This window comes from Lissotriton helveticus, chromosome 2_1, assembly GCF_964261635.1.
Source record: "Lissotriton helveticus chromosome 2_1, aLisHel1.1, whole genome shotgun sequence".
Lineage (NCBI taxonomy): Eukaryota > Metazoa > Chordata > Amphibia > Caudata > Salamandridae > Lissotriton > Lissotriton helveticus.
Genome location: NC_136059.1, coordinates 90,547,913 through 90,575,398, shown reverse-complemented (window position 1 = coordinate 90,575,398; position 27,486 = coordinate 90,547,913). Strand labels below are relative to the sequence as shown.

At 45.1% G+C, this 27,486-nt stretch overlaps 1 protein-coding gene across 13 annotated transcripts in view; it reads left to right on the top strand.

Annotated features, from left to right (window-relative positions):
- The window catches only part of LOC144817736 (uncharacterized), a 624,365-nt gene that overhangs the window by 76,282 nt on the left and 520,597 nt on the right, over positions 1-27,486 (top strand). For all 13 annotated transcript variants that reach the window (XM_078674509.1, XM_078674510.1, XM_078674507.1 and 10 more), the window contains exon 4: positions 7,976-8,025. In XM_078674509.1, coding sequence (XP_078530635.1) covers positions 7,976-8,025 — 50 coding nt within the window. The remainder of the gene's footprint in view (positions 1-7,975; positions 8,026-27,486) is intronic.

Here is a 27,486-nt window from a genome sequence, read left to right as displayed (position 1 = left end):
GCTATCTCTCGACGCCTCAATGGTATTCGATTCTATCGAATGGCCGTACCTGTTTGAGGTCCTAAAAAAGGTGGGACTGTGCCCTAAATTCATAGCCTGGGTAAAGCTTCTATATACCGGTGTGCTGGGACTGGTGAGGGCCAACAATTATACCTCCCGGACATTCGAGTTACAAAGGGGTACTAGGTAGTGATGCCCGCTCTCCCCACTGATATTTTCTCTTCTGCTGGAGCCTCTGGCGGCCTGGGTGCGCAGAGACGTGATGGTGCAAGAGATGTGCTGGGCGGCTGAAGTGGAGGATCGCATATCCTAGTATGCGGGCGATATACGGTTCTATCTAGCATCCCCGTACAAATCGATCAGAGTAGTGTTGGACATATTCCCGAATATTTGCCAAAATTCATGATATGCGATTAACTGGCTCAAGTCCATATTGTATGTGTTGAGGGGACAAGTCCCCCGACATCCGGCGGACTGCACTATAGCGGTGGCGACGGAGGGGTTTCGCTATCTGGGGATCTTTGTCACATCAGACCCAGCTTATTTTTACAGCTCCAATCAGCCCCCCCCCCACACCCCCCCCCCGTTGGCTAGGCTATGCGCAGATGTGAAGCACTGGAGGTCTCTGCCTCTAACACTGTTGGAGCGGGCTGCAGTCTTTAAAATGCTGGCCCTTCCTTGTTTCCTTTATATACTACATAACTGTCCACATAGAGTCCCAGACTTGTATTTTAGAGCAGTTGAAGGTGAGATTCATACGCTGCTGTGGGAAGGGAGGGCTTCCAGGATCGCTCTGCAAAAATTAACAAAAGGCTGGTACAAGGGAGGCATAGCACTCCCTGACCTACCGCGTTACTATTGGGCGGCGCAATTGGTGACTGTTAAACACTGGGTGTATCATCCCCCGGACGACCCAGCATATGCGCTTGATCGTTACCAAACTGATCGCTCCGGATATCTGGTGGCCCTGTACACTACTGATAGGAAGAATAGGGGGAGCTTCTTCGGACCTATCCAACATACACTGGAAATTTGGAGTATAGTTAATTCCCGGTTGGGGTGGTCAGGCGTCCTCTCGCAGGCCACACCGTTGTGGTTCACCCAGAAGCTGGGCATGCTGTGCTATCTGCCTAGGTTTGATAAGTGGGACCTCCATTGTGATCTCAGCGGTGAAAGACCTGGTTCAGAAGGGAGCACCACTTACATTTGATGACCTCCAGAGGAAATACCATCTGGCGCAGATTAGACATGCGTGCGGGCGGCGTTCCCGTCTCTCAGCAATATACCAGAATCGTCGCCACTGGAGGACCGTCTGAACAGCAATTTACAACACTGGGATACACGTTGGTGAAACGAGAGCTGGCTAGAGGATGGGGGGAGCGAACCCACCACTAGTCACCCTGTGGGCTATGGAGATGCATAGACAAGCGGGACAGGAGGGAAATGTTTAATATGTGATGAGAATTAATGTCTGATCAATTATTAAGTTGAGTATCTTGAACATGTCGTCCAATCATGTATGTATGGCTGTGATTGAAACCAATAAACAAATTTAAAAAAAAACGTTTCTCAAATAGACTGTGGAAGGATACAGTTCTGAACTGAGGTTGAAATTCTGCTGGGCAGTACAAACTCAAGAAAAGAGAGGAAAACAGTTGAATTAGACAGAATGTAAAACTATCCGATCATGTTAAACGGACTGACCCAAAGCCCACTCAAAGTATGTTATATGGTGAAAATAAAATGTCTACCTCCAGGTGTCTAAGGCTTTAGCAGAGACCGCATGAGTATTGTGAACTGCCATTTTACTACTTAGGTTTTATAAGAGGGGTTAGTTGAACTAAAAAGCGCTGTTGCTTTTTCAGTGTGCGTTCTGGTGTACCAGTTACTTATTGTGACTGTTATCTTGGTATGTTAATTTATAATGCGCACTAATCACCCCGGGAGGGGTATCTCTGCGCTGTGCTGATCATAAACAGGTGGTCAGACTAATTAGGCTATAAATGATATTTTTATTATTTTTCAAAATTTGAAATGATCTCTACTTTGACTTATATGGAGTGGGAGCTCATTCTCAAACAGGGGGGCTAGGTATGAAAAGGTTCTGCCTCCTGATCTAGATTTCCTGATCTGTGGAACTGTGGACAAGGCTTAATCAATAGATCTTGGCGATCTGCTTGGGTGGCGGAGGATGAACTTTGAGGATAGATAGCTCATACCTTTTCTGTGCAAGGTCTTGAGTGTCATACAGCATACTTTAAAAGCAATTCTTTAGCGGTCTGTCAACCAATGGAGTGAATGCAGAAGATGAGCAGAGGCCGTCCGGGCAGGAAGATTATTAATGAGGCGTGCTGCCGTGTTTTGAGCGACTTACAGTTTGACTGTCTCATTTATGGAAGCCAATAAACCATTGCAGTAATCCAGGCGGCTAATGACCAAAGCTTAGACCAGTGTGTTCCTCACTGAATGTGGGAGGAGATGAAAAAGTCTCCGTAGCAGACACAGCACAGAAAACCTCATCTCTTTTACCACCCTGGGTCTGAGGTTTTGGGTACCTGGGCCCCGCTCTAGAGTGGCACCTCGCCTCAAAATCCCAAGATACAAGAAAAAAAAACATGGGTGGCACATCCTTCCCTGTTCAAGCAGGCAAAATATGGAACTCTTTACCATGCACCCCCCAAACATAAGATCCACCGACAACCACCCCATCTTCAGAAAACTACTCAAGAATTGGCTCTTCCCCACATAAGCACCGTACGAAATCAGAAATATACAGCATAAACCTCTCTATATAAGCATTTATTTGTACCATAGATAGGTACCTAAATATGTGTATTGCTTTGTATAATCATGTCGATCAACTGTTTAAAAAATGAATAAATAAATACATTTTTAAGTACAACACTTGAAAACCAATGTTTATTGAATGCATCTTTAATCTACTTATATTTACTTCTTTTATGCATCTATATACCTTCCATGTACTTGGATCTATGTATTTATTACTTTCCTCCCAAAAAAACAAAAAAGCATATTCAATGCACTACCCTATTTCTCACCCTATACCTCTATCAATATATTTAATCTACATCTACTTACTTCCTTTAGGCATCTATAAACTTTACTTGTACTTATGGGTCTATATATTTATTACTTTCTTCTAATTCGGCATATCCAATGCACTACCCTACTTCTCACCCTATACTGCTCATTATATCATCTACCTCCACTCTCTGCTCATCTCACACCTCTTTATACTACTCTTTCCAATGCACTACCCTATTTCTCACCCCATACCTCTATCAATATATCTACATCCACTCTCTCATTCATCTCAAACACCATACCACTACTATGACCCCCAAAATAACCCTTTCTAGACTCTCAACGACTCTACCCCTCCTTGCACCATCTGACACCTCTTATTACTATACTGATCCCCCAAAACGAGCCTTCCTGAACTCTTCCTCTCCACATCCCTTTTTATTCATCCTAAGACTTCCACTACTGCTAAGAAGTTCCCAAAGAAAATCGTAAACCTTCACTCTTCTATCCCTCCACTATCCTTTTCAATCAAAATAACCGACTAACATGTTCACTTATCAAATTTCATATGTCACTATACTAATTCACCACTAATCCTTTATGGGTTCCAATTAGCGTGCTACTTGCCGAAAAAGACACTTCAACACCTCATTAGGGGAAGCAAGCACTATATAAATGCAACCCTTTTTCTCTCTTCTATCCCTCCTCTGTCCTTCTCAATCCCAATAACTGACAAATATCCACCACTCAGATTACTTCCATATTTCACTATAATAATTTACCACTAATCCTTAATGGGTTCCAGAGTAGCGTGCTACGCGCCAAAAAAGCGCTTCAACACCGCATCAGGGGTAACAAGGGCTATGTATAGGCAAACCTCTTTCCCTCTTCTATCCCTCTGCCACCTTTCTCAATCCAAATAACTGACTAACATATTATCCATCACTCCAATTACTTTCATATTTCACTATACTAATTCACCTCTAATCCGTTATGGGATCCGGAATAGCGTGCTACTCGCCCAAAAAAACGCTTCAACACCTCATCAGGGATAACAAGCGCTATATAAATGCAAACGTTTGTCCCTCTTCTTTACCTCCGCTATCCTTCTGAATCCAAATAACTGACTAACCTATTCACCACTCAAATTACTTTCATATTTCACTATACTAATTCAATACTTGATGGCCCACACAATTTTTCGTGGACATAGGTCTCCCGTACAGAAGAAGGCTTATTTGATTTCATAATGGAGATTGTTTGTGAAGGGCCGTTAGGCAAGTTTTCCTTCGGTTTTCTCTCTGTAGTGAAAGGGTTTAGATGTTCTGGTTACTGATTAAGGGCCTTCTTTCAGCGTAGTGCAGGAATACCATCTTTCTATTGTTTAAAATTGATACGTTTCCAAAAGAGAATATCAATAAAAGCTATTCTTTCATATTTCACTATACTAATTCAACACTAATCCTTCTTGGGTTCCGGAGTAGCGTGCTACTCGCCGAAAAAGCGCTTTGACGCCTCGTCAGTGGTAGTAAGCGCTATATAAATGCAATTACAATACTAAATGGAAACGGGTGCCATTGGTGTCGCCAATCTGTTCTTGATAGTGAGTGATTGGTCAAGGTGAACTCCAAGTTTTTACAGCCAGTTTGGGAGTTGGAGCTTGGTTCAATTCAGAGGGCCACCAGTCGGTTGTCCAAAGCTGTTGAGCCTTTCCAAGCACGACAAACAAAGTAGCCAGACAGATTTACTTATGAATTTTCGATACCACCCAGCCTATCAGTTCTGGGAGATCAACTATTTTATTTTAGTATTTTTGTATATTTTTAACAAAACATTTTCTCATTTGATTTACATATATCATCAAAAAGACTGTTATCAAACAGTGAAAAATACATACAGACACATAAGATGTGCATAATATATACAAGTGTGCAAAATCATTACAATCAATACTATCATTTGTTAGGAAACAACACCAAAAGCAATTTCATCAGATACCTAACAATTAATCCACGCTAGGAACCAGTCCTTTGTATTAGGTACAGGAAGACAAGCGGACACACAGTTTATGGGCACTGCCTGCCTGTCTTACTAAGCCGGGGATCGGAAAGTGAATTATAGGATTGCAACACTGGGGATAACAGAATGTTTTAAGTTTTGAACGACCCTAGTGGCACCCTTCTTCTTTTTCCCAGGCTTGGAGTCAACGCGTTTCGAACCACAATATTAGTATGGGTTCTCCTCAGGACACGGACTGGATGGAGCCAAAACTGAGCATGGCACTTGGACGTAACTCGTGTGTCGTTGCGATTAGATGGCCTCAAAAAATGCTGAGATTCTTCACGTGAGTATGCGTCAAAAACGCTACCAGTAGAGATGTTTTCTTGAACCTGTAAGTATTGATAACGGCCTCGTGATTCAATGGTCTAGATCATGAGCCAGTTTGTTTATTTAGAAGGAGAGACCGGCTCTAATAACTCAAGCACGTTGTCTCAAATGAAGAACGACCTCATAGTTCATGGACAGGTTTTCAAACAAGCTAATTGTTTGGAAAGAGCGACCTGTTCCATATGCTCGCGGGCGGCGTCTGAAAGTTTCCAGACGCCGCCCGCGAGCATACGGAACAGGTCCCTCTTTCCAAACAATTAGCTTGTTTGAAAACCTGTCCATGAACTATGAGGTCGTTCTTCATTTGAGACAACGTTTTTGAGTTAATCGCAACGACACACGAGTTACGTCCAAGTGCCATGCTCCGTTTTAGCTCCATCCAGTCCGTGTCCTGAGGAGAACCCATACTAATATTGTGGTTCGAAACGCGTTGACTCCAAGCCTGGGAAAAAGAAGGGTGCCACTAGGGTCGTTCAAAACTTAAAACATTCTGTTATCCCCAGTGTTGCAATCCTATAATTCACTTTCCGATCCCCGGCTTAGTAAGACAGGCAGGCAGTGCCCATAAACTGTGTGTCCGCTTGTCTTCCTGTACCTAATACAAAGGACTGGTTCCTAGCGTGGATTAATTGTTAGGTATCTGATGAAATTGCTTTTGGTGTTGTTTCCTAACAAATGATAGTATTGATTGTAATGATTTTGCACACTTGTATATATTATGCACATCTTATGTGTCTGTATGTATTTTTCACTGTTTGATAACTGTCTTTTTGATGATATATGTAAATCAAATGAGAAAATGTTTTGTTAAAAATATACATAAATACTAAAATAAAATAGTTGATGTCCCAGAACTGATAGGCTGGGTGGTATCGAAAATTCATAAGTAAATCTGTCTGGCTACTTTGTTTGTTGTGCATATTTGAGTGATCCAAGCCAGTTCAGATACAGGACCCAAACCTTCTTCTTTGCCGAGCCTTTCCAAGCAGCATGACTATAGATTTGTGAAAGGCACCCTAAACTTGCAATTTTTTAGTGACGATGAGATATGGAAGCAAAGAGAAAACAGACTATCAGACCCCTCATGGCCATCAATGCGTTTTTTTTGCCTCCTCGTTTTGCTGTAGAGAATTTTCATCTCATTCACTGGCTTTTCTGCAGTTTAATATGCTTCAGAATCAGATCGCAATCAATACTTAACACGGAGTAATGCTCAAGGTCTAAGCATTTATCTGAACTGTTTAGTCATTAACTTCCCTATTAAATAAGTCAAATGAAAAGAAAAAAGAGTATTGGCGATTGCACAGTGAGTTGAAACACTGTCTGATACTTGCAGCACCAATTTCCTAGAAGGGAAAAGTCAGCAGCAATGTCAGATACTTTAGCAGATTACAGATCAGAGGGGTAGAGGTGTTGGGGCAGTTTGGGGAGGGATTGTTTGGTGTTAGTTGTATTATCTTCCCTTATCTTTGCATATGATTTAGTCCTACTGACCTGCAGTTGTATGTGGGTGCATGTGTTCTTCCACAAATGCCTAATAAAGATTTAAACCATAAAAGAACAATATTCTGCCCTTTGGTTTTTGTGCCTGTCATAGGTACAGATAGTGAGGAATTCTGTTTTGATAGCATATCAACTTAATTGGTTGGCAGTCATCCAATCCTGGATCTTGGAAACATTCTGATACTAACTTGTGGTCAACTTGCGCTTGTGTGAGGGTGGAAAGACTGGCTATATATCATCAGACTATTTGAGTTTTGATCTAAAGAGTGAGTGTCAGTTGGTGTAACTATTACATGCGTATATATTAAAAATCACTGAAGACAAGCCGGACCCTTGCAGGAGCGCACAGTCCACCTTCCTGGCAGTGGTGGGGGAGTTTACCCCTTCTCCTAGAGAGATGGTAATAATTTCATGATAGTTTACGGATTCAATACTTGATGGCCCACACAATTTTTCGTGGACATAGGTCTCCCTTACAGAAGAAGGCTTATTTGATTACATAATGGAGATTGTTTGTGAAGGGTCGTTAGGCACGTTTTCCTTCGGTTTTCTCTCTGTAGTGAAAGGGTTTAGATGTTCTGGTTACTGATTAAGGGCCTTCTTTCAGCGTGGTGCAGGAATGCCATCTTTCTATTGTTTAAAATTGATACGTTTCCGAAAGAATATCAATAAAAGCTATTTTTTATACAACGGAGCTGACACCTATTGTTTGGAAGTTTGAAGTGTCTATCTCCAGTTCGAGTTTTAATAATATATTGACAAGTAGTATTCTGGAGTAGAACCGGGAATAGAAGTAACTAACATTTCCTTTTTTTGGGTGTTAAAAAGCCATCAAACTACATTTTTACAATGTAATTTCTCTTGCTGTGTAGTGACTTGCAATGTGAGTATACTTGTAATGTATTAACAGTGATGTAGTGAGATCCGGAGTATATGCTAATCTGTATTGTTACTGCATCCTATTCATACACGCTAATTTTCCTTTTGCCTTGTATCTTGAGGTAGCGCTAACTGTTGTACTCCAACTTTTTTTTGTTAGTAATGAAAAAGTGACCCCCAGCTGCAGTCAAGACTCCATACAACCAGCAGGTGAGTTGAATTGACACTAATATATATTTTTAAATAGTATAGCTGCTAGTACATTCTGTCTCCTGCATCCATGCGCTTTCTTAGTGTGCACTGAGAGCGGGTTACTGGTAGGGTGAGGTAAATTAATATATATTTTTTATTTTATTTTTTAATCCAACCAGTAGTTACATTACATGTGAATCATCACAATTCTGTGCATAGAGAAACAAAGAACTTGCAAAGCACATTAAACGACAATTGACAGTACATACCGTACACTGTTCCATTTTACGTTTCCATTATTATGGCATTTAGCAATCTATACACTGTATAATATGAAACCTCTGCTCCGCAACCTTGTGCACATTTGTGGGGTCCATTCCACACTCCCGCCGCCCCTCCAGTATTGTTCGCCTTCTGTATATGTATACACAGCGTTTATGCAGTGCTATCTGTGGCATCAGGTTCTGTGGTCGTCTGCAGGTATTGGACTAGTGGTTCCCAGAAGTCTCTGGGCCTCGAGGCTTGTGGTATTGTCTTCTGCATAGGTCTCTAACATTGTTTTGCAATATGTCATGCCCGTTATCCAGTCTTTGAGCCTAGGTGGTCTCTTACTTCCCAACGTATCGCTATTCTTCTCTTGGCTAGTTACAATGCAACCGCTAACATTTTTCTACGTCTAGCATATTTAAGCTTCTTAAAACCCAGTATGCACACCAAGGGCGTATTGGGAACCTGCTCCGATAGCATGTCAGTAAGTGTATTTGTGACATCTCGCCAATACATCTGTAATTGAGGGCACGCCCAGGACATATGTCAAGTCAGCACCGAGGCATTACATCTTTGGCATTTATCTGACTCACTAAGTCCAAAGCTGTGTAATCTAACCGGCGTGTAGTATAATTGATGTAGAAACTTAAAGTGGATAATGCGCAAATTGCAATTTGATGTGAGTTGTGTGCAGCTATACTGCCAATCTTAATCATATATGGCTTCACCCAGGGCTGCTTCCCATCTCTGTGCTGCAAAGTTTGGCTTCTCTGCCTGTTCTTCTTGGGCCGCATTATATAAGCGCATTACCAAATTCTGACGTGTAGGTGCTGTTAATAAAATCTGCAGCGTATTTAACTGCGTAGGTTCTTCCGGAAATGTTGGATATAATGTCCGCATTGCTGTGCGCAGCTATAGGTACGCAATTTTTTTTAGGGGGGGCCTGGTGGGCACAAAGTGAGGGATCTGTCAAGTTGATGAATTTATTGTGTGGGAATATGATTGCAAGGCAGCTTCAAAATGTTTTTGCCTATCTTTGCAGGCCAATGGTTCTAGGATTAATGTAAATAGCATTGGTGACAAGGGGCAACCTTGTCTGGTGCCCCGTGTAATCTCTATTGGGTTGGATGTGTTTTCATTTATTCTAAACTTTGCTGTGGGCATGGTATACAGCAATGAAAGCCACTTTAGAAATGGATCTGGGAACCCCATCCTGCGTAGAGTGACATGCATCCACCGAATCAAATGCTTTGGCTGCATCCAGTAGGGCTGGTCTAACTGGTGGAACAACGCGAAGATGGTTCTTATGTTGTGAGTAGTGGACCGCGTTGGCATTAAGCCTGCCTGATCCGGCAGCACTAGATTACACAGCAACGTTTGTATCCTGTTCGCTATTATTTTTGCCAATATCTTGGCGTCTTTGTTAATCATTGATAATGGCCTATATGACTCACATTCTGTAGGGTCTTTACCCGGTTTCGGGAGCGCTATCAGCAGCGCTTCGCGTAGGGATGCCGGGAGTGTGCCCTCCTCTTACGCCTCCTCAAACATTTCAGCCAGGTGCGGAATCAGCAAGTCCCGAAATTCCTTATAGAATTCACCCGGGAGTCCATTTAATCCCGGGGCCTTGTTGGGGAGAGAGTTTATAGCCTCTACAATTTCGTCTTTCGTTACGTGATGGCAGAGGTATTCTCGTATTCTCGGTGTGTCACACAGCCACGCCAATGTCACATCATCTAAATATTAATGGATTTCAGTCATAGGGACCGGTGTATGGACCTCGTACAGCTTAGCAGAATATCTATTGAAGCAGTCTAGTATTGCCGGAGTGTCATAGACTGGTTGGCGCTGAGCGTTCTGGATCTGTGTAAATATACGCCGTAGTGTGAGTGGGTATGATTTATATGATAGCGCTCGTCCCGGCCTCCCGGCCTCCCACCCTCTCCATAGGTTCTGGCCGTGTATTTCCGTGAGATATATTTTATCTCGTCTTCGGCAAACTCATTATATTTATCTATCTGTATTCTTATGTCTGCTAAGAACGATACATTGCAAATATTTTCAAAATCCTGTTCCAGTCTAGGGATTTCTGTTTCTATCCTAGACAGTTGTTGCTGAATATCTTTTAGAATGCCTGCGTGTTTGCAAATGCAATGTCCCCTAATGGTGGCTTTAAAAGCCTCCCAAAGTGTCCTCGCACTGGTGACTGATCCGGAATTATGCTCAAAATAGTCTGTTATTGCCTTCCGGAGTTACTCTCTGAACACCTGGTCTTGAAGTGCTGTTTGTTTTAGTCTCCACGTGAATTGTCGTGGAGTGTGTGTATGGATTTCCAACTGGATGCGAACCGGGCGTGATCAGACCATGTTTTAGGCAAGTGTTCTATCGTGGATGTCCACGTACACATGTCCTGGGTCCCCATCCAGTAGTCAATCCTAGACCACATGAGATGTGTTAGTGAAAAACAAGTCCCTTCTCTACGGTCTTGGTGTCTTAATCTCCATATGTCTACCATGTCCCAGTCCATTCCCTCCCTTAAGACTTTCGCCGAGTGTTTACCATATTTATCGTTTCTGGTAGATCTGTCTAATGTGGGGTCTAGACAATTGTTAAAATTGCCGCCCCATAGAATGGCTGCCGGTTGCATGTCTCTAAGTTGTGTCCTGAGGTGCGTATGGAAAGCTGGGTCGTCTATGTTCGATCCATAAACATTTACAATTGTTAATACCGTGCCGCCAAAATACCCCTTCACAATAAAATAGCGTACCTGATTATCCTTTATAGATTTGATAAGTGTAAAGGGTGTGTTATGCTACACCAGCAGAAAGTCCCCCCCCCCCCCCCCCCCCCCAGCGTATGATGAGTAAGACGATGCCAGCTTGTATGCAGCCCATTTAGTTCCTATCTGTTGCTCTCTAAGGTCTGTCCAGTGTGTAGCCTGTAAGCAAGCCACGTCCACTTTATGCCTGTCTAAGTACGTTATGGAGCCCCCGTACATTCCACGTCAGGAACGTCTGTGTTCTATATAGGTTCAGTGTATCAGTCATTTGTCGTGGCTCTACCATCTCCTTTATTGCGATGACTAATATGTTTCGTATTGGCCCTGCTGCGCTTGTGTAACAATGTGCCACTGGTCAGAATTTTCTCCCCTTTCTCCCCCTTCCCCTTCCCCACCCCCTCCCACTCCACCCTTCCCTGTTTAGTGGAGACATTCCCAACAAAGCTAGTAACATATTCTCCCAAAAACGTACAAAAAAGAAACAAAACGATAATTAACTTGTGTGGTTCACATTTAGGGATCGGAGCTGCCCTCCCCCAGTTTCCTGTGACCGAAGCCACATGGGTAAGCGCCCCTTCAGACTATACACATCAGAGATCAAACACACTTCACTGACTATTCAAGAAGATCACGGACAGCGCCATCACACCAGTGGTCGACCGTTCCTCACGCGGCCACAACAATTATGAGCATCATTGTCTATCAAAATATAGGGAAGGCATTCTCATTACTTATCTGGTCCCGTTGAGTGCTATTCTTCCCCCATCTGAATGTAGTCCAGTTTCTTTCCTCCCTTCCGCCGACCACGAGCGTATGGCTTTTCTTAAACGTTCCTGGCACCCGCTGCTGTATCTGTCACAGTTGTATGGTTGTCTGATTATTCGACAGTGTGGGTTGGTCCTCCTGCTCTCCCCTCAGCCATCTCCTCCGCACAGTTGTCTGTCCCTTTTGCTGTATGAACTTCATTACTTCTTGAGGTTCGGTGTATAGCCGCGGTTTCACATTGTCCGTAATTGAGTCTCGCTGGGTATAGCATGGCATACGGTATATTTAAATCTCTCAGTTTTTGTTTCGCCATGCTGAACTTTTTCCTCGCCTCTTGCACTGATGTCGTTAAGTCTGGGTACAGTGAGATATCCATCCCCTCATGTGTCATTTTGCCCATTTCTCTGGCCTTACGAAGCGCCGCATCCCTGTCCCTGTAGTTCCTGGATTTTGGCAATGATCGGTCTCGGTCGGGTTCCATTTGGTGGTTTTGGTGCCAGAGATCTGTGAGCTCTTTCGACTATAAAAATGTCTGAGAAGGTATCTCTCCACAACATGGAAATTAGTAATTGCTCCACATACCGTTCCATCGGCCCTGTATTTGTCATTTCCAAAATCCCAGTCAGGCGTATGTTATTTCTTCGGGACCTTGCTTTCAAGTCCTCCGCCCTCGCCGCCACTGCCACAAGTTGTTTTTCCATCCTAGATTGTTTCGCCTCCATTTGCACTTGTCCATCTTCGGTTTCAGAGATCCTGCGCTCTGCCATATCTATTCTTTCTGTGTGTTTTATCCATGCGCTCCGACATCCTGTCAACTCTGTACGTCTGAACTATTTTGTATGATGCCCGATGGAGCTACCTGGTTTTAGCTATAGGGGAGATGGGCCGTGGATTCCCTCCATGGTTGTCACCTACCCAGTCTGTTTTTAGACAGACTTCCTTTCGTCTCTACGGTTGTCTCTTCCCTTATCCTCACTCTCTCTCCTCCCCTACCCCCCACTACTTTATCTCTCCTTTCTCTCCTCCCCTAATGTAATGCTGACTTCTATTTAATGTTTACTTGTTGTTCTTTTTGTGGTATATTGTCGAACCACATTGTTGCACTTCCTTTCGTCTCTCCTGTCGTCTCCTACCGCATCCTCCCTCTATTTATGTCTCTCCTTACCTCCTCTCTCAATGTATTGAGACTGAACTATTTTGTCTGATGCCTGATGGAGCTACTTGGTTTAGTTATAGAGGGGATGGGCCGTGAATTCCTCCTTGGTCGTCACCTACCCAGTCGGTCTTTAGGCAGACTTCTTTTCGTCTCTCCTTATTGTCTCTTCCCTAGCTCCTATCCTCTCCCCTGAATCTCTCCACTTGTCTGCCCTGGGATTACACCTTACTGGACTTTGGACGCTGCCTTGACTCGTTTACCAGTTTGTGTCCCCATCACCCTTCCTTCTCTCTTCCCATGCTGTGTCTCTCACCCGCCCCTCCCAGCCCTCATTATCTGTCTACTTCCCGTGCTCCATCCTCCCCTCCCCGGAATCTCTCACCTTGCCTGCTTTTCCCCTTTACGTATTTGTGCTTGTTTATCTCGACCTTACATGTAACTATGTTGCCATTCTCTAAGAACTGTGTAACCTTTGTAATGATGTAACCTGTAACTATGATCTGATGCTCATGTAAAGCGCTCTCAAACCTCCGGGTCTAGCCAGCGCTATATAAAACTTTTTAAATAAATAAATACGTCAGGGAATCTATTTTCGCATCAATGTTTGTTAGTGCGGCTTGGCTAGAGGCTAACATAGTTTGTATGTCATCATTTGACACCCTTCCCATTGCACCGCCCGCTCTTTTCGCTGTTATTTGCTCATCAGGACCACGTTCTTGCTGTTTCTTTGCCTGATCAAAATTTATTTTGGGCTGGGTGTGGTCTGGCTTGCCCATAGCGTAAGCGTGGGTCCGGCTTTATCTGCAGCGCCTGTGTGTAATAACGACCAATTTTGCACGTCTGGTTCGTCCACCCCCGAGGTGCACAGATGTAATGGTGACCTTTGTCGTGCGGCAACGAGGCGTACTTACAGCTTCCTGTCTCAGTAATCGTTCTGCTCCTTCTTTATCATCCAGTTATATCGCTGCATTTCCTATTCTCTTGGCGGTACCCGCTAATCTTTGAATAGTTCAGTTACGTCTACCACCGCTTATATGGTTGTATCTGCTGTTACCCCCTGACCTTGCGCCTACCTTGTCGCCCAGAGCGCCAGTGTCGCTGATCCCGGGATGGTCTTGTGTGTAACTACTTCCGCTCAGCATGTCTGAGTATATTCAGGGTTTATCCAGACCTACTTTGATATGATGCTATGAAAGGCACAGTCAGCAGCCTAATAAATGGATAGTGGAGGTTTCCAATACCCTAGAGGTTGTCCTTATCACCACCATGCACCCTGCAATCAGAATCCCAGGTGAGGCACTAATTGAGGCGCCAGGTATCACCCTCTTCTTCTGTTATCTGTGCCATGTCTTTGGTGTTTCTTAGTAGGCTGGTGTCCCTGTGCTGTCGTTATGGGTATAGGGTCGTGCACCGCTTTTACTCTTGTGTTTATGGCCTTTATTTTCGTGCCTCCAGGGCTCACTCCCCGTCTGGAGTGATACGTTATGAACCAAAAATAGCAGCTGTACCTAGTTGGGTATTGCTGTCCCCCTGGGCACCGATTCGTGCTGAGCAACCAGCTCTAAGTTCAATTCAAATTTCAGGTTCAAATGAATAAAACGTGATGCATATTCAGAATAGGTTGGTTAATCCATGAATATGCATCACGTTTTATTCATTTGAACCTGAAATTTGAATTGAACTTAGCGCTGGTTGCTCAGCACGAATCGGTGCCCAGGGGGACAGCAATACCCAAAAACATCTGTTATACCTAACAAGAAAGGAGATCAACCAGAGAATGCACGTATCCACCATGATCAAATATCATAAAGCTCAGCGTATACCACGAGGCCTCAGGATAGCTCTCAAACCCAGTTTATGCAAAAATTCAAAAAACTTCACCGAAAAATGGTACGCTATTTTGAACAAATGTAGTTTGGATCTTATTCTATTGATCATAGAGGAATTGGCACAAATATTGGAAGAACTTAAACAGGACATGGAACAAACCAAAGCAGAACTAGGCAAATTGATTTCTCCAGAAGAACTAGCCACCATTCTAGAGGATATAAACACCCAATTAATAAAACACTCACAAGAAGTCAACGAGCGTAAATTACGCAAATATAAGCGGGATACACTGGACTACAAATTACAGGAGGTATATACATGGGCGGAGGTGTACGCAAGAAAAAGACAAACTAAAGGATATACGTCCCATACAGATACATCCTCAACGGACAGTGAAAGAACAACCCAAACGAAAACTAGACCACAAAAGGAACAACAGCAAAAAGAACAAGCAACCACATCAACAGCGGTATCTTTTTTTAGAGGAAGGCCGAACAGAAACAGAAGACTCCGGAGGGGACGCAGAAAAAGAAACGGGATCAAACCAACCCCAAACTCGATCAGCACTAACCAAAAAGGAGAAGAAGCAACTACAGACACAGAAAACTTAGTGTTCAACATTTCGGATTACACATTCAGTCCCATACAAATAGCAACGTTACAAAAAGGATTGTCTTTTGTCCCTACAGCTCGCACCAATACTTTAGAACTTGAAGTCAGTCTATTCAAACTAACAAGAAAATTGCGTTTAAGAAATTTTTTTTAAAACGTCGTAGAAAAACAACCTATAGAAGAACCGAAAGAACTGATGGGCCTCAGAACCCGAAGTACATACATGCCACCTATAAGCCACAAAACCATAGATCTCTATGAGCAACTTTGCAGTAAGGAATTACAACAACTGAATACCAAACGAAAGGCACACAAAATGAACATGACAAAGAGAGTTTGGCATCTTAAGATCAATAGCTACTAACCAGAACATCATATGTCAAAAGGCAGATAAGGGAGGAGCCCTAGTAATACTCAATAAAACATATTACCAAGAAACCATGTCTGAACATCTTGAAGACACCAACTTGTATATGGAGATGGAATTAAACCCCACAGAAGAAATCAAATTTTTTTTTTGACAACAATTGTAAATAAAGCACACGATTTGGGTATCATCACAGATAAAACTCAAAAATACTTAACTCAAGAAAATTGTAGAACGCCATCAATTTATCTTGTACCTAAAGTACATAAAGACTTACAGAAACCACCTTGCAGACCAATAGTGTCCACCAAACAAAGCATCCACGAACCAGTGGGGAAATATCTAGACAGATACCTTCAACCTTTGGTACTAAAAACCAGATCATACTTGAAAGACACCACAGACTTTCTACTCAAACTATCAACGATCAGCCCAGAAGATAACATGATTATGGCAACTATTGACGTAAAAGCGCTCTACACCTTGATACCTCATCAACAAGGATTGGAAGCTATCGAAAGGGCCCTTTTAGATGGCGATTATCCACAAGAATTGCAAGTATTCATTTTAGAGCTTATGCAGTTTACTCTACTACACAGTTATTTTGAACACGATAAAAAATGGTACATTCAAAAGAGCGGCACATCCATGGGAAATTGTGCCGCCCCGGCATATGCCAACCTATTTATGGCAACATTTGAAGAAGAATATGTCTACCAAAATCACATTTGGAACGATCACACTGTCATGTATGTAAGATTCATAGATGATATTTTCACCATATGGAGAGGCACAAAAGATTCATTAGAAGAACTGAAAATTCTGGACACAAAACTAGATCAAATTGGTTTCACATGGAACATCAACGAATCAAGAGTACAATATCTGGATGTGGAGATCACCAAACAGTCTAACACATTCTCTACCAACCTGTACCGTAAAAACACAGACAGAAACAATTTGTTACAATACAAAAGCCATCATCCTCCGGCCCTTAAACATCTGCCATATTCTCAAATGCTACGGGTTAAGAGAGTGGTCTCAGAGGCCACACAATGCACAGAACAACTAAATCAAATGACAAAAAGATTCAGTGACAGAGGATATCCTCAATACATCACTCAAAAAGCATTAACTCGAGCTCAATCCAAATCGAGGCAAGACCTCCTCCAAAGGAAATAAATAAAACCCAGTAACCGCATTACATGCGTGAGCAAATTCTCCACAGTCAGCCCTCAATTTAAGCATATCATTAAAAAACATTGGCCAATGTTAAAAATGGAATCTGACTTTCGAGGTATCTTTTCACAAGAACCAATTTTTGCACATATTCGTTCGAAGAATCTTGCAGATTTTTAAAACCAAGAAATGAAGACGCAAGCAAAACTCCTTTTCGTGGAACAGTACCTTGTTATAATTGCAACACATGCAACAACATTATAAAAGGATCTACCATAACACACCCACAAAAGGGATATCCCATACCATTGAAAGTGAATGCAACATGCGATTCAACTAACTTAATTTACATGATCAAGTGTCCATGTGGAGACGTTTACGTAGGACACACAGAAAGAAAACTGAAAATACGCATTAATGAACATAAAAGTACCATAAGACTAAAATCCACGAAAACCAGCATTGCAGAACATTTCACTCAGATGCAGCATAATGTAAGCCAACTAAGAGTGTGTGTCTTAGAAACATTACCTAGAAAAGAAGGACCTTCCAACAAAATGAGTTTATTGAAACAGGAGAATTACTGGATTTACAATTTGGGCAGCCTGAAACCGGGCGGACTCAATGAACGTACTGAATTTCTTTGTTATTTATAAGTATATACATTTCTGTCATCTTTTGCATTAGTTGACTAACATTCAAACTTAAAGCACAGAACTCGCTTTTTAGCAGTACCATAACATAGTGGAAGCGAACACTAGGGAGGATTGACTAGGTACCTAATGCACAATAAAGTTATGTAGTAAGCAAAAAATAGCCGCAACAGCGATATTAGTGCGCACGCGCGAACTTCCCAATACCGGAAGAGAAGAGAAACAGCAGGTCGAGCAGCAGAGCAGGACTTGGTAAACGCCGAGGTGAGCTGTTAAGCCATTCAATCTATGAAGTATAAGCGCGTAATAAAGCCTCAATTATATTGTCCCTTTTTTGAGGGGTTTAAACACCAATGTAACAAGTCAGCGCACTCGGCGAGGTCATAAATTATGGCAATGCGGTCTCATAACAGACCAAGAAGTAGACGGCGACCCTACGTGAAATCCACTCATAGTATTATCCCTGCGCAGCAGAAGCTTAGAAAAAGTGATTGTAGAACTCTTAACCGTTTATCAGGATCTTCGCAGCAAATGACTAACCAATAAGTAACGCGCACTAGAGAAATTTAATATGAAATAGTCAAGAATTAACATAACAGTATATGTAATGAATTCAATGAAATTACGGATGCTAATTTGATTTAAAATTTTCTTTGATTATTGTAGAAATATTATTTCCCTGATGAAGGCAGTAACTACTGCCGAAATGCATTGGATTTCACGAGAAATAAAATGAAATAATGGATTAACCAACCTATTCTGAATATGCATCACGTTTTATTCATTTGAACCTGAAATTTGAATTGAACTTAGAGCTGGTTGCTCAGCACGAATCGGTGCCCAGGGGGACAGCAATACCCAACTAGGTACAGCTGCTATTTTTGGTCCCTGTGCTGTCCTCAGTGCCTCCTTTCCACCAATGCACAAACAGCTGTTGATGGACAGTGCCTCCTTTCCACCATTGGCATTTGTATGTGGCACTGCTCCAGTGTAAGCGATGCCTGGGAGCAGCCCTCTCTCCACAGGGGGGTCCTGCGCCCACTGCTTGAGTATTACTTGGCCACTCACCAACCGCCGCCCATCTCACAATATCGTGTCTCCAGCTGTGCCCAGTGATGGTTCTCCACTCGGGGGCAGGCACGCGGGATTCCCTATGTACAGCAATGCAGCCCGCCAGCCGAGCGCACTCCAAAAGCCGTCTCCGCTCTTGAAATTGATACCCGGTGCCTTTCCTGCAGCATATCCAGTGCTCACCTTCGCCAGCCGCCCGCTCCTTATCGCCCTGCAAAGCGTTGCTGTAACGGGGTCCGAGCGGCAGCGGATGACGCGTCTCATAGCATCTGTTCCCAGCGGGGGCAAATCGTCCTCCGTGGCCGCGTACGTACTCTACGTCGCTGTCTGGGTAGTCACCGCCTCTCGCGGCTCCAGCCTCACTTTCACTGCTTTGGCCGCAGTGTGACGATCTCAGGTTCGCCAGATTTTCATACACCGCCTTTACGTTTTCAAACTCGGTGCTGGCGCTGTCTCCGCTCTCCCTTACACACCAATTTTAATCGTATTGTCTCTGATGCAGGATGTTTATAAAGGATATTTAGGGCGAACCACGAGGAGCTCGCTTAGTTAGCGGCCATCTCGTTCCGTGGCTAGCTCCGCCCCTCAAGGTAAATTAATATTGAGTGGCTATTAACTCTGAAGTTGTTTCTGGGTCCCATGGCACTTAATTTTGTTAAAATCCAAACCCCATTGGAACAGGTTGGGTTTCATGGATTTCTAGCATCTCAAAATGAGTCTACCCGGATGAGTAGAGGAAGTCTGTTTCAGAAGAAATAAGCTTTGTGTAGGCAGTGTTCTAGCTATGCTCAAGTGTATTTTGGTAGTTGAATGGAAATTCTGTTTTGGGTGGCCAACTATAGAAGCCAGTTCAGCCTGGATGGTGTCAAAGTGAAAAGGTACATGGGTGTGCTTTTTTTCTTTTGACCATCTATTGTAAGAACTGTGTAATTCAGCACTTTTGTGCATTTAACTGAAGTCTTAGTATGAAGATATCTGTAGATACCTTTCAGTAGTTGCCCACGGGTGACTGCAGCTAGTACAAGGGTGATTGTCCCATTTTTCTGCCAGGAATATTCTTACAGGAATGGTAATGCTGTTTTATTTCTCGAAGTATAGTAGAAATGTCACCCATCTTCGGAATGAGTCTAGGCAGAATCCTGCTGTGAAACCTGCAAGTTAGTTATCACGCTTCCTCTAACTTCCCTGCTTCCGTGTCCATTTCGATCCAGATTATGTATGGCAGTGATACTCCAAGTACGGTCCGGTGGCTGCATGCGGCCCTCCTGACCTTTACCTGTGGCTCCCCTGACCTTTACCTATGACCCCTTGATCAACAGCAGCACTGGGCTGCTGTTCACTCGATTCAGGACTAACATTAAAAAGATGCTAAATATACAGACAAGCCTTTATTCAAAGGTTAATTTAAGTTAAAGAAAGGAAGTGACTAGGGTGTCCAGCACCACTTCATTTTAAGAACACTTTTAGTTTCTTGCAGCCTTCCTCCAATCGTCACCCTGCTGGCATCGTTGCGGCCCTCGGTCACATAACAGACCAAACAACTTTGTGGCCCTTTGTTTGCGAGTACCCATGTTATATGGGGTCAGTAGCAAAGGGGCTTCTCTTCAAGCTTGCGTTGATCGTAGGAGACTACATGAACGATTGTGAATGCAGTGGAGCTTGTATTGGATCCATCCCTCCTCTTAGTTCCAAATCCATAATGCTCATTGGTAGTGAAATGGTCCCCCTGCATATAGCCACAGAATGGGAGTTTGGAGGTACGACCACTTTGTCTCAAGATATTGACAGGCAGCGTCATAGGTCTACTCACTTGGCACCACCTCAGTCGGCTGGTAACGTTGATATCTGCAGGTTTCATTAAAATTATTCCACTGTGCACATTAGTTCTCTGTGATGCCTGGCGAACACAACACCCAACTAACAAAGATTTCACCTATTTTTCTCACGTCCACCAGTCCTACTCCAGGATAGATTACATCTTTATTAGTCAGGCCTTAGTGGGTTCACTGCAGGCAGCCCAGATCCTACCTCTTTCGCTATCCGACCATAGCCTCCTATACGCCAGTCTGGCTTGCGATGGGAATAGACCGAGCAGGGCACGCTGGAACTTACCAGGTTTGCTCCTTCGAGACAAAACCCTCTGAGTACATCAATTAACGAGTATTTTACTCTTCACACCTTGCACGCAACTACACTACAGAAAAATTGGGATGCCTTTAATGTGGTATTGAGGGGCAAATGCATACAACTCAAGGCGCCACTGAATAAACGGAGAGCGAAGGAATGCGTAGCACTTGTAGGGGAACTAGAGGTAGTGGAAAAAGCTTACAATGCCACTCCCACACAAGCGCTTCAGCGACAGCTCACCGCGCTCATAGGCAAACTACGATCCATCTACAATAACAGAGCGGAGTTTACTCTGCTGAAACTGCAGCAATCCGCATATGCTCGGGCATCTTGGACGGGGAGGGTCATGTCACACATGCAGACGACCGCAAAGCTAATACCATTACTAAATTCTACGGGGAACTCTACTCAGGCACCCCACCAGACATAGCCTTGGAACAGCAATACCTAGACGCAGTGGAACTCCTGCACCTTTCCCCAGCCACCGCAGAACCTCTGGAGGGCTCTATTATCGCGGAGGAGGTCGACAAGCTACCGCTAAACTTAAGCCACACAAAGCCCAGGGTCCCGACGGACTAACGGTGCACTTTCACAAAGGTTTCGCATCTGAGCTAGTCCCACATCTCGCCGAACTTGTTAATGCAATTGCGACCGATGCAGGGTCTTTGACACGATGACCGAAGTGGTGAGATCAGTCATTCCCAAGCCAGGGAAGGACCCCCAGCAATGCACCTCTTAAAGGCCCATAGCACTCCTCAATCTTGATGCAAGATTATAATCAGCTATCTTATCAGTCTGGGTGAATTACCTGATGCCCGCATTAATCCACCCTGATCAATCCGGCTTTATAAAGGGGTGACAAACACACGATAACATCCGTCACACTGTACACCTCATTGAGAGTCTCTAAATTCAACATACCAGCAATACTAGTGGGCCTTGACAACGAATAGGCCTTTGACAGGGTGGATTGGTCATTCCTTTTCCTAACCATGTGGAAATTTGGCTTTGGAGATAGATCTATCCATATGGTCAGGACGAACTACCATCTCCCGCAGTCACAGATGCTGGTCAACGAGTACACGTCCCTCCCAATTGCCCTTAGCAGAGGCACGAGACAGGGCTGCCTGCTCTCCTTTTATTTGCCCTTCGTATTGAACCCCTAGCTGAGAAATTCTGAGCTGATGAGGAGATCCGGGGAATCTGCTTTGGAGGCACAGACCATTAATCGTCTCGCTTCGCGGATGATATTTTGCTTACTCTCCGGGAACCTGCCTCCTCTCTTCAGACAGTCCAGGAGGAACTGTGCCGTTTTGAACTGGTGGCAGGCTTTAACCCCTTCCGCGCTAATGACAAAGCCAGCTTGTCATGGGCGTTACCTGCGCTACGCGGATGACGAGCTGGCTTTGTCATAAACAACACGATTTTGAAAAATCAGCGCACAGCGGGAAAACGCTGTAGCGCGGTAGGGGTTAAAGGTAATCTTACCAAGTCCTCACACTCACTGACACTGAAGCAACAAGACTGCGGGGCCAAACACCCTTTCAGTGGGCTCTATTTGGGCGTCTACCTCACGCCTAAAATTGGGGACTTATACAAAGCGAACTACCCCGGGCTAGTTTCACAGATGCAACAAGATTTTAAGAGATAGAAACCTCTCTACATTGCATGGCTTGGACGAATCAATGCTGTCAAATTGATGGTCTTGCCGAAATTTCCAACTTTGTCAGGCTCACCCCATCGAGCTACCCTGGGACTTGCTGTCTCGCCTACATTCACTTATCGTCAACTTCATTTGGCGAGGGTCCGCCTGCCCTTTCATGTTCTGAGACGGCCAAAGGAGGAGGGGGGTGTGGCACTACAAGACTTCACTTTATACAACTGCGTGTAGTGGTGGAATGGGCAGCACGGGAATCTGAAAAGCACTGGCTCCATATGGATAGGGCCATTGTGGGCAGCTCTATTTGGAATGTCCTATGGAAGCCCAAGAAAGATAGGCGGGCAAACGCATTTCTGAGCACACCCATGCGCACCACTCTTGGTCTGGGAATCCCATTACGAGAAGAGGGATGGACCACTTTTCCTTCCCTGTATACCCCAATTCACTTTAACCCGGCCTTCCCTCCGGCCTTGCACGAAAGGCCCTTTGCTTGCTGGAAAGAGGGGGTTGTTTAAAGGTTTCGGACCTCTTCCACAACTTTGACATTCTGACATTTGAAAGCTGCAAAAGAGTTTCAGGTCCCGCACAGCAAACACTACCACTACCTCCAGTTTAAACATTGGGCTACACAACTACATGTACGGGATGCGGCCCCTAGGGCATTTCTGGGAACAGGTGCTAGGACGGGACATCACAGGGGAGGAATGGAAACATGTTTGGGGCGATGTTTCTAGCCACAACCACTCAGTAGCTCTGCGGGAGGCCCACTGTAAGACACATCTGGACTGGCATCTCTACCCCACTAAACTTAAATGAATTTTCCCTGACACCTCAGATCTCTGCTGGCAGGGCTGTGGTCTACAAGGGGACTCAACACATTTGGTGGGACTGCCTGTCGTTCGGCCATTCTGAGAGGACATCCTTTCACATATTAGACATGCCAGGGTACCCTATCCGACTACCATAGAGTGGGCACTGCTCGGGATCAGATTCCACGCTGGAACACCAAACAAGAGCTGATAAGGCAATCTTGGGGGCTAGTTTGCGAGCGGCTAAACTCGCCATAGCAGCCACCTGGAAAAAGAAAGATACTCCCGCCATATCGATTTGGCACTCCCGCCTGTGGAGAATACTTTCAATGGAGCACCTTGCTGACATTTTTTTAGATGAATATAAGTACTTTGAGTGTAAATGGGGCCCACTGGGAACTTATCTGTCCCGAGGCTTGCCATCGGCCGTTTGCCCGTCCTCCTTATGGGCTATGCCCCTCTTCCAATATTAAACCCCTGCAGCGGAGCCAGGCAGACACACTTATTCCCCATGGACAGGCCAAGACCATGCTTATCTAGCCACCTTCTCATAACACATCTGTGTCACTCAACTCCTCAAAATGTGAAGACCCCACCACCGGGGCAGGGAGGAGAGAGGGTTTCAGGTAGGGGTGGGGGGGTTTCCAGGTTTGTGTTTTTTTTACGTAAGGGTGTACCCTTGCGATATGTGGACCCAATCTGAGCATCTTCTCTGCTGAATGTGTGGGGGCATGTCAAGACCCTGCAATATGGGCAACTGGACTGCAATTAACTGATTTTTCTGCTTCCGGGGTTTGCATGCTCTACTGTCTCACTGTTGTATCTGATTATGATGCTGCATAATAAAAATAATTTTGACAAATTATTCTACTGACCTCATTTGAGAGCTGTTCTACGGGCATCTTGTTAAGTGTCAAACACCAGCTCATTTTTCTTCCGCCGGTTTTCTTTTTAAACCGGTAGTACCAGTTAAAAAAAAAAAGGAGATTGTCTGGTTGAGTGACCGTCACTGGTTAGGTAGTACTCACAAGCCGGGGTCGGGCAGCCGCATTTCTTGTTACTGATGTGCATGTGGCTGGAAATGAGCAACATTTTCTAGAATAATTGTCTCAGTCTGAAGAACGGTTAGATCTTCACCCTGGAAAAGCAGTTGTTATGTGCTGAAAGGCCTCCCTAGGTGACGCGCTACTGTGTCACATAAGACATTTGTGGTAGGCACATTGGGTTTAAGCCCTGTAGTGCACGGGTCCTACACATCAGTCTCAGGGAAGGCACCTTGTAGTGTACAGGTACTACACATCGATCTTGGAGAAGGCACCCTATAGTGAATGGGTATTACACATCTATCTTTGAGAAGGCACATTGTAGTGTATGGGTACTACACATCAGTCTATGGGATGGCACCGTGCAGTGTGTGGGTGATAGGACATCAATCTTGGGGAAAGCAGCCTGCAGTGTACGAGTGCTAGACATCAATCTTGGGGAAAGCAGCCTGCAGTGTACAGGCGCTAGACATCAATCTTGGGGAAGGCACCCTGCAGTGTACGAGTGATAGACATCAGTCTTGGGGTAGGCACCCTGTAGTATACGGGTGCTGCGCATCCGTCTTGGGGAAGGCACCTTGTAGTGTACAGGTGCTACACTTCTATCTTGGGGAAAGGAGCCTGTAGTGTTTGGGTGATGAACATCAATCTTGGGGAAAGCAGCCTGCAGTGTACAGGCGCTAGACATCAATCTTGGGGAAGGCAGCCTGCAGTGTACGAGTGCTAGACATCAATCTTGGGGAAAGCAGCCTGCAGTGTACAGGCGCTAGACATCAATCTTGGGGAAGGCAGCCTGCAGTGTACGAGTGCTAGACATCAATCTTTGGGAAAGCAGCCTGCAGTGTACAGGCGCTAGACATCAATCTTGGGGAAGGCACCCTGCAGTGTACGAGTGCTAGACATCAATCTTGGGGAAAGCAGCCTGCAGTGTACGAGTGATAGACATCAGTCTTGGGGTAGGCACCCTGTAGTATACGGGTGCTGCGCATCAGTCTTGGGGAAGGCACCTTGTAGTGTACAGGTGCTACACTTCTATCTTGGGGAAAGGAGCCTGTAGTGTTTGGGTGATGAACATCAATCTTGGGGAAAGCAGCCTGCAGTGTACAGGCGCTAGACATCAATCTTGGAGAAGGCACACTGTAGCTTACAGGTACTACACATCAGTCTCTGGGAAGGCACCCAGCAGTGTACGGGTGATAGACACCAATCTTGGGGTAGGCACCCTGTAGTATACGGGTGCTGCGCATCAGTCTTGGGGAAGGAACCTTGCAGTGTACAGGTGTTAGACCTCAATCTTGGGGAAAGGAGCCTGTAGTGTACGGGTGATAGACATCAATCTTGGGGAAAAAACCTGTAGTGTACAGGTGATAGACATCAATCTTGGAGAAGGCACCTTGTAGTGTACAGGTGGTACACTTCTATCTTTGGGAAGGGAGCCTGTAGTGTACAGGTGCTACACTTCTATCTTGGGGAAGGGAGCCTGTAGTGTACAGGTGCTACACATCTATCTTGGGGAAAGGAGCCTGTAGTGTACAGGTGATGAACATCAATCTTGGGGAAAGCACACTGTAGCGTACAGGTGCTACACATCTATCTTGGGGAAAGCACCCTGCAGTGTACGGGTGATGGACATCAATCGTGGGGAAAGGAGCCTGTAGTGTACAGGTGCTACACATCTATCTTGGGGAAAGCACCCTGCAGTGTACGGTGATGGACATCAATCTTGGAGAAGGCACCTTGTAGTGTACAGGTGCTACACTTCTATCTTGGGCAAGGGAGCCTGCAGTGTATGGGTGATGGACATCAATCTTGGGGAAAGCAGCCTGCAGTGTACAGCTGCTAGACCTCAATCTTGGAGAAGGCACCTTGTAGTGTACTGGTGCTACACATCTATCTTGGGGAAGGTACCCTGCAGTGTGCGGGTAAGAGATATCAGTCTTTGGGAATGCCCCCTGTAGTGCATGGGTGCTACGCATCAGCCTCGGGGAAGGCACCCTGTAGTGTACAGGTGATGCTCATCAGTCACAGGGAAGGCACCCTCTACGATAATGATACGCATCCGTCTTGGGGAAGGTTCCCTGTGGGAACAGGTGCTACGCATTCATCTCGTGTGAGCCTCCGTGTAGTGTACGGGTGCCAAGTATCCGCCTCTGGGAAGGCACCCTGTAATATATAGCATCCATCTCTGTGAAAGCACCGTGTAGTGTAGGAAGGCACCCTGTAGTGTATGGGTGCCATGCAACAGTCTCTGGGAAGGCACCCTCTGTTGTACTACTGCTACACATCCATCTCCGGGAAGGCACCCTGCAGTGTAAGGCTGCTATGCATCCATCTCCGGGAAGGCACCCCGCAGTGTAAGGGTGCAATGCATCCATCTCCGGGAAGGCACCCTGTATTTTACGGGTGCTACGCATCAGTCTCGGAGAAGGAATCCTGTAGTGCCTGGGTGCCATGCAACAGTCTCTGGGAAGGCACCCTCTGCTGTACTACTGCTCCGCGTCCATCTCCGGGAAGGCACCCTGCAGTGTAAGGGTGCTATGCATCCATCTCCGGGAAGGCACCCTGTAGTGTACGGGTGCTACGCATCAGTCTCGGAGAAGGAATCCTGTAGTGCCCGGGTGCCATGCAACAGTCTCTGGGAAGGCACCCTCTGCTGTACTACTGCTCCACATCCATCTCCGGGAAGGCACCCTGCAGTGTAAGGGTGCTATGCATCCATCTCCGGGAAGGCACCCTGTAGTGTACGGGTGCTACGCATCAGTCTCGGAGAAGGAATCCTGTAGTGCCCGGGTGCCATGCAACAGTCTCTGGGAAGGCACCCTCTGCTGTACTACTGCTACACATCCATCTCCGGGAAGGCACCCTGTAGTGTAAGGCTGCTATGCATCCATCTCCGGGAAGGCACCCTGCAGTGTAAGGGTGCTATGCATCCATCTCTTGGAAGGCACCCTGTAGTGTACGGGTGCTACGCATCAATCTCGGAAGGCACCCTGCAGTGTAAGGGTGCTATGCATCCATCTCCGGGAAGGCACCCTGCAGTGTAAGGCTGCTATGCATCCATCTCCGGGAAGGCACCCTGCAGTGTAAGGGTGCTATGCATCCATCTCCGGGAAGGCACCCTGCAGTGTAAGGGTGCTATGCATCCATCTCCGGGAAGGCAC